Source organism: Mustela nivalis (genome assembly GCF_964662115.1).
Source record: "Mustela nivalis genome assembly, chromosome: 10".
NCBI lineage: Eukaryota > Metazoa > Chordata > Mammalia > Carnivora > Mustelidae > Mustela > Mustela nivalis.
This window is the reverse complement of record NC_139029.1, coordinates 95,098,536-95,107,037: the sequence shown is the minus strand read 5'-3', so window position 1 is coordinate 95,107,037 and position 8,502 is coordinate 95,098,536. Positions and strand designations below refer to the sequence as shown.

General features: G+C 44.2%; 1 protein-coding gene across 3 annotated transcripts in view; it reads left to right on the top strand.

Moving 5' to 3' along the window:
- ACP6 (acid phosphatase 6, lysophosphatidic) overlaps nucleotides 1-1,203 on the top strand; it is a 17,873-nt gene extending 16,670 nt beyond the window's left edge. For all 3 annotated transcript variants that reach the window (XM_082685115.1, XM_082685116.1, XM_082685117.1), the window contains 2 exons: nucleotides 172-337; nucleotides 1,008-1,203. In XM_082685115.1, coding sequence (XP_082541241.1) covers nucleotides 172-337; nucleotides 1,008-1,151 — 310 coding nt within the window. In that variant the 3' untranslated portion in view covers nucleotides 1,152-1,203. The remainder of the gene's footprint in view (nucleotides 1-171; nucleotides 338-1,007) is intronic.
- Nucleotides 1,204-8,502: the final 7,299 nt, after the last annotated feature.

Here is an 8,502-nt window from a genome sequence, read left to right as displayed (position 1 = left end):
AATGTCTCCCCCACCCCCCCACCATCTCTTTCAAAGAAATTTTATACCAGGCTCACTGACTTCTAGATGTCACCTGATTTCCGGGTCAAGTGTTTCTTACTCAGGAGGCAGGCAGTGTCCTGGCCTCCAGAGTCCTGAGGTAAAGGACTGTGGACTGTCTTCTCCTTGCAGAAAGCTGTACCTCTACGCGGCTCATGATATGACCCTCATGCCTCTCTTAATCACCCTGGGGATTTTTGACCACAAGTGGCCCCCATTTGCTGTTGATCTGACCATGGAACTCTACCAGCATAGGCAATCTAAGGAGTGGTTTGTGCAGCTCTATTACCGCGGCGAGGTAAGTCCTGTGAAGTGCAACTGGGTGGTAGCTAGGCACCCTCCCTCCAACCCACCCATCTGCTTTAGCACCAAATTCCCCTCCTTGGGCTCAGGGGAATCTCCTTGGTACAGTCAGCTCTGTAGATCCAATGGAATGACTCACAACCATGACCAGGGATAAGGCAGAACTGGAACTGTGGTGTCAGGTTGAGATTTGGGCCTTATGGCATGTCTGCTACAGACTGCTTCTAGAAAAGGGACTCCCCTCCTCTTCCCCTGAGTGTCTCTGTCAGGATGTAACACCCTGACTGGGAGGCCTGTTTTGAAAGTGAATGATGGTGTCTTTGGGAGGCAGTGTGCGTTGTTGGTTGTGGGGGCTTTGGCTGCACTGCAGGCTGCTATCTAGGGCACATGCTAGAGCACCCCCCAGAGATTAGACCTTTTGCTCTCCCAGCTTAGGGGTGTAATGTGACTGTGTCTCCCCAGTCAGCTCTGCAAGCAGTTCTTGAGTAACAATAAGCAAGGCATGGTGTTCCTACTTTGGAAGCTGACCAGGTGGTGGGGCCTTCTCAGCTGCTCTGTGTGTGCATACGCACTCCATTGGGTCAAACCTTTCAGACCTCTGGGCACAGGGGAAGATAGTGGGCTGGGGTCCTTAGGGGCCTGGCTGAGTTTTGTCTCTTCCACAGGAGCAGGTGCCAAAAGGTTGCCCTGACCGGCTCTGTCCTCTGGACAAGTTCTTAAACACCATTTCAGTTTATACCTTGAGCCCAGAAAAATACCACACACTCTGTTCTAAAGTCCAGGTGATGGAACTTGGAAATGGAAAGTGACTGATTTCTACAAACAGGATGTTAGTTTTTCAATAAATGCCTTTACACATTGCTTCTGGCTGTCATGTTTGGGGAAGACAGGAACAAGGGTTAATGTATTTTAACAAGGGTTGTATTTCCTTGCTGTGGTTATACCAAGGTCTCTTCTTGAGAGGAAGAGAGGTGTTGAGACCAAAGGGACATTTCCTATTTTGTGGCTTGATTTCCATGCCCGGAAGCCTCTGCTGTGCTGCAGGCTGGAGCCATTGGGACCTTGCAGAATTGTGTTGCTTCTGGGACTTAAGTTCTTTTTTTCCTGTCTTCATTTCACAAACATATGTTGAGCACCTACTAAGTAGTGGACATTATAAAAATGAAAAGGTTCTGCCAAGCTGTTTCAGCCTTGTGGGAGAGGCAGATAAGTCAGTGATGACAATGCAGTTGCAGTATGTTTTATTCTGTGATAAGGTGCATCAGGGGCTATTTGGGTACAGAGATTACCCCCCAGCCCCAGCCGGCAGGAGCCAGTGTGAGGTAGGGGGGAGCAGTTTAGAAAGGCTTCTAGGGGTGCGCCTGGGTGGCTCAGTTGGTTGGGCAACTGCCTTCGGCTCGGATTATGATCCTGGAGTCCTGGGATCGAGTCCCACATCAGACTCCCTGCTCGGCAGGGAGTCTGCTTCTCCTGCTGACCTCTCTCCTCTCGTGCTCTCTCTCTCTCTCAAATAAATAAATAAAATCATTAAAAAAAAAAAGTCTTCTAGGGAAATTCCATCCTGATCTGAGTAGGAAAGGTGAGTAGGAGTTAACCAGGTAAGCAAGGATAGGGTGTTGTGTGTAGGTACAAGGTGAGCTTGAAGGTTAGGGGGCATTGCTGGTCAGTGAGATGAGCTCTGCAGTGAGGACCCAGCTGGAAGATACGGCAGGCATTTGGCTTCTCATGGCTGTCTGGAGTGAGGATGAGGCCTCCGCGGTGGTGGGCTGGAACCACTCTCAAAATAAGTACTCCACACATTTCACTGGGCCTCCTAAGGTTCCTGATGAGCCCCGCTATTTCCTGATCCTTATTAGTTTTGTCATTCTTCCCCAGAAGCTCTTTCAGACTTGCTCTGATCTCAGATCACCAGTCTCTTAGGGAAAAGAGCAATCAAAAAATCTTTCCACTTCCAACTATCTTCATGTTGATGACTCCCAGACCTTCTTCTCTAGCTGATGTTTTCTCATCTGAGCTTCATGACCTTATGACCACTTGAATGTCCCAGAGACACAAAATTTTCCACATCAGAATCAAACCCCTCTTTCCTCTCAGACCTGCTCCTCCAATCTGAATGAGAGACACCTCCACCATCTGCTCAGTTGCTAAACCAGAAACCCATCCTTGTATTTTTCTTCTCAAATTTTCCTGTGTCTAATCAGTTAAGTTCTAGAAGTCTCTCCTGTTTACTGTTTCAGTCTCCACATCTTTCCATCTTTGAGCACTGTTGTCCTCTCCCCCATCCTCACTCTAATTACTATTGTTTCTTATTTCACTAAGAAAGTGAAAGCAATCAGAAGATTCCTTATCTCCTCACTCCTGACTACCAAATCTCTTAACCCATAAGACCCTCCTTCCTGTTACTAAGAATGAACCATCCCTACTCCCACCTAAGACCAACCTTCAGCTTTGCACTGACTCCTACAATTATCTTTTTTCTGCAGTTACTTTAATCTTCCTACCCTAATTATTCCCATTAGCATACATATATACAGTAAAAATCTCTTGTCTTAACACTTTTTCCCACATCTTTGAACTCTTTGCTACTTTCTTTCTCCTTCACAGCAAAACTTACCAGAAGAGTCGTTTATACTTGCCATCTTTGATTCCCTTCCCTTTCTCTTTAGAACCAGCTGTGATTAAGTATTCACCCCACCACTCCATGGAAACAGCTTTTGTCAACATCATCAGCGACCTCTGAGTGCTAAATCCAATAGCCAATTTCCAGTCTTACTCAGCTTCTCATCAGCAGTCATGGAGTATTTTCTTCATTTGGCTTCCATGACAAATACTTTCGTGGTTTTCTTCCAAATTCTCAACTTCTTAATTTTTGCTGAATCTGCCTTTTCCTTATCTCTGAATGTAGGAGTATCTCAGGGCTCAGTCCTTGGATCTTTTCTCTACCTTTTCTTCTGTACTGTTGTCTCAAGCAGTTCCATAGTTCATTTTTTTAAAGGGTCTGATTCTGCTTTTTATTTGTTAATTTGTTTTTATTTTTTTTATATGTGAATTTTGAGTTAGTGAGCATGCAGCGCACTATTGGTTTCTAGAGTAGAATTCAGGGATTTATCACTTACATACAATACTCGGTGCTCATCACGGTACCCTTTCTTAATGCCCATCACCCTTTTAGCCCATCCCCCACCCACCTCCCTTCATCAACCCTCAGTTTGTTCTCTATATTGTTAAGAGTATCTTATAGTTTCTTTCCCTTCTATCCTTTTTTTTTTCCTCTGTGTTCATGTTTTCTTTCTTGAATTTTATGTATGCGTGATCACATGTATTTGTCATTGTCTGAATGACTTACCGCACTTAGTATAATACTTTCTAGCGCTATCCATGTCATTGCAAATGACAAGATTTCATTTTTTTTTTTTGATAGCCGGGTAATATTCTATTGTATATACATACCACATCTTCTTTATCCTTTCAACAGTGAACAGTTGGGCTCTTTCTATAGTTTGGCTATTGTTAATAATGCTGCTATAAAGATTGGGGTGCATGTACCCCTTCGAATCTGTATTTATGTCCTTTGGGTAAATTCCTAGTAGTGCAATTGCTGGGTGGTAGTGTAGTTCTATTTTTAACTCTTTGAGGAACCTCCATACTGTTCTCTAGGATGGCTGCACCAGTTAGCGTTCCCACCAACAGTGCATGAAGGTTCCCCTTTGTATCCTTGCCAACCCCTGTTGTTTTCTGTGTTGTTAATTTTAGCCATTGTGACAGGTTTGAGGTGGTATCTCCGTGGTTTTGATTTGTATTTCCCTTATGATGAGTGATTTTGAGCATCTCTTTATGTGTCTGTTAGCTATCTGAATGTCTTTGGAAAGGTGTCTATTCATATTGACTGACCATTTCTTAATGGGATTACTTGTTTTTTGGGTGTTGTTTGATAAGTTCTTTATAGATTTGGGATACTAACCCTTTATCAGATATGTCACTTGCAAGTATCTTTTCCCATTCTGTAGGCAGCCTTTTAGTTTTGTTGATTGTTTCCTTCACTGTGTATAAGCTTTTTCTTTAAAAAAAAAAAAAAAATATTTGTGTAGAAGTTTTTTATCTTGATGAAGTCCCAACAGTTCATTTTGCCTTGCCTCCGGTGACGTGTCTAGTTAGAATTGCTATGGCTGAGGTCAGAGAGGTTTCTGTCTGTGTTTTCTTCTAAGATTTTAACAGTTTCCTGTCTCACATTTCGGTCTTTATTCATTTTTTATTCATTTTTGTGTATGGTGTGTAAGAAGGTGGTCCAGTTTTATTTTGCTGCATGTTGCAGATACTGCCTTTTTTTCCCTCGGGTATTTTTTTCAAGTTGTTCCATAGTTTAAAATATTTTTACACAATAGCTCCTAAATTTTTACCTTCCGTCTGGACTTTTCTCTTGAATTCTAGTCTTGTTTCAACTGTCTACTCAACATCTCTACATGGGTAGTTAAGATAATTTCATTTATATTAAACTTGCCACTGTCCACAATAACCTCTTAATTCTCCTGCCTCTACAAACCTACTTTGTCCCACAGGCTTCCCCAGCTAGGTAAATGGGACTGTCTTTCATACAGTTGCTTGGGCTAAGAACTTGGGAATTACCCTTGCCTTGAGACTTCCATTGCTACTTAGTCTCAGTGTCATCTCTCTCCTTTTCAAAGTCTCCCTATTTCTGCCCTTCCCTTCTTCCCCAACTTATTCTCAGCATAGGTACTTCTAAAGTGCTGTCAGATCATGTCACTCTCCTGCTCAGAATTCACCCCTGGCTTCCTATCTCAAAGAAAGAGCCAGTTGTCAAGGCCTTATGACATCCTCTTCTAGGTCTTCTGTCCTCCAGCTGCACTAGCCATCTTGCTGTTCTTGTATGCCACATAGCCATGCGTCATGTCCTCACCTCAGCTCAGGACTTTTGCACAAGCTGTTCCTTCTCCTTGGAATGCTCTCCTAGATATTAGCTTTCTCTCTTCATTCATAGCTCAGCTCAGTGCCATCTCAGAGAGGCCCTCCCATATTATCCTATCCTATCCTATCCTATCCCATACAATCCTTACATATTATCCTATGTAAAATATTCCAGACCCTTGTCTTCCCTCTACCTGCAGCCTTAGTTATACTCTGTCACCTTGTGTTGCAGGCTGAATTATGTCCTCTCAAAACTGATATGTTAAAGTCCTAACTCCCAGTACCTCAATGTGACTATGTGTGGAGATAGGGCTTTTAAAGAGGTAATTAAGGTAAGAAGAAATCATATGTGTGGGCCCCAATCCAATGACTTAGGAGAATCCTCATGAGGGAAAATTAGGACACCGACACAGAGGGAAGACCACGAGAAGACACAGGGAGAAGGTGGCTTTCCATAAGCAAAGGAGAGAGGCCTCAGAAGAGACCCACTCTGTTGACACCATAATCTCACATGTTTAGCCTTCAGAACTGTGAGGAAATACATTTCTGTGGTTTAAGCCACCTGATCTGTAGTATTTTGTTATGGCAGCCCTAATCAACCAATACGCCTTGTTCTGTTGGTTTTTTTCCTCTGATGGTATTTATCAGTACTTGATATTACACATCTATGTATTTATCTTCATGACTAGAATGCAAGCTCCTTAAAAGACAGACTTCACCTTGTAAAGATGTGCCTGCAGCATTAATAGTGCCTAGCACATGCTAGCACTCAAACATTTGTGGAATAAATGAATAATCCCCTCTTTCACAACTATCCTGGGGCCCATAATCATCCTCCTGGGTTACTTGGTGGCTTCCTAATAAGTCATATCCTTTCTTGCCTTTTGTTTCTCTGTTAGACCTGGCCCCTGCTTACCTCTCCAACCTCATCCCTCACACCCTGGCCAGACTGAACTGTTTTAGGAAAAGCCAGTCCCGCTCCTCTGGCCTCTGGTGCATATTGTTCCATTCCTCCAACCCCTGACACACTGCCTTTGCCTATCTAATCCCTGCTCATCTAGATGTTTCTCGTTTTTCTGCTTGTCTCTCAGTAGAGAGCTGTCTGGTTTATTCTTGTGTTCCTAGAGCCAAGTATAAGACATGGTACAAAGTGGGCTTCCGAAAAGATTTATTGAATGGTTTCTGAGCTCCCTTTGCCTGGCCCAAAGGTGGCTTGTGTGCACTCTTCCCCACTTACCACCAGGGGGAAGCATGGAGTAAAGGAAAACACGCAGGCTTCTGCTGGGTTCCAATTCTGGCACTACTTTGTGCAGAAACCCCGACAGGGTTTTCTGAGCCTGTTTTTCCTCTCATGTAAAATGGAGATGATTATACCTATTAATTAGGGGTGTTGTGAGAAATAATTGAGTAAATGTAAGGGACTTCAAAGAGTCTTTTGTGCCCTTTTGCTATCTCTGCCGAGTAGATTGAGCTGTGACAGGTTTCCTCACCTGGTGGGGAACTTTGGGAGAGCACTTTCCAGCTTTCTTCTCTGCAGACTGCCTCCTCTCTTACCCCTCACCAGGGCGAGTGTGCCTGTGTGTACAGCGGAACCTTGGCTCCCTTGGGCTCACCAGTAATGTGGCTGTGGGCAAGCCACTTAACTTCTCTGAACTTCTGTTTTCCCAGCTTTTACACAGGGATGTTAATATTTGTCTACTTGACAATCTGTCCTGAGGATGGGTCTGAAAAGTGCTTCATTGGCTTTGGCCTTGACTCCTTTCTCGTAATGTTTTTAAAATGAGTACTGTGCTATTAAGATTAAAAGGATTTGTAGAGTGGGTCTCTCCTTGGATGGCCAAAGTTAGGGGCTCCCAAGATAGAGTAAAGTGGTCACTCTTCTCCCACATACCGGGGCTTGCTTGGGTAGATTTACTTCAGCGGGAATTTACCTGACCGATCCTCCCGAGGGCCACATGCATTCTCTTACTTACAAAGTTCTTGGCTCTGGCAGGCACTGGAATGAAATAACTGTCTTTAGACAAGGCCAGTCACTGTTATGTATGAGTCCCCTTTAATAGTTTCATGTAGATGGTTCAAACGACAGCTAGGTGTTCAAAACTCTGAAGGGCCCACCTACAGAGAAGAAGGAAGAGAAAGAGTCCTCGTACCGCCCTACCCCTAGTCCTCAGAGCACCAGGACCTAGCATGCTGACCTGTTTGTATTTATTATAAGCAACTCAGGTCTTTGCAAGTGGTACCTGACACTCCTCCTCAGCTGGAATCCTCAAGGGCGCTGCCCATCTATCTGTAGAGGAGGCTGGGAGGAGTTAAGAGCAACTATTTTGTTCACTGTAGGCCAGGGAAGTATCATTCTTCAACCTGGCACTAAAGCTGTGGTTCCCTGGGTACCCTGGGGCTGCTAGAGAAAGTGGGAGTCCCTCTGCCTGGCTGGGGAGTACTTCAGGAAGAGGGCTGTGTGCTCTCTTCAGACCCTGCCCTCTAGTGGCCCAGGGGACTGGCCTCACAGTCCTGACCCTCCCAGTCCATCCTGCCAGCCTCTAGGAACCTGGTCCCGGTCTATGGGTTGGTGGAAAGAGAACTAAAATACACTATTCTCAATAAACAGCGGGTCTTCCCAGGACTCCTTTTTTTCTACCTGGCTTTTGAAATACGAGCTTCCAGCTTCCAACTTTGTTTTTTTTTTTGTTTTTTTTTTTTTTTTTTTGACTTTTTATTTTTTATAAACATATATTTTTATCCCCAGGGGTACAGGTCTGTGAATCACCAGGTTTACACACTTCACAGCACTCACCAAAGCACATACCCTCCCCAATGTCCATAATCCCACCCCCTTCTCCCAAACCCCCTCCCCCCAGCAACCCTCAGTTTGTTTTGTGAGATTAAGAGTCACTTATGGTTTGTCTCCCTCCCAATCCCATCTTGTTTCATTGATTCTTCTCCTACCCACTTAAGCCCCCATGTTGCATCACCACTTCCTCATATCAGGGAGATCATATGATAGTTGTCTTTCTCTGCTTGACTTATTTCGCTAAGCATGATACGCTCTAGTTCCATCCACGTTGTCGCAAATGGCAAGATTTCATTTCTTTTGATGGCTGCATAGTATTCCATTGTGTATATATACCACATCTTCTTGATCCATTCATCTGTGGATGGACATCTAGGTTCTTTCCATAGTTTGGCTATTGTGGACATTGCTGCTATAAACATTCGGGTGCATGTGCCCCTTTGGAT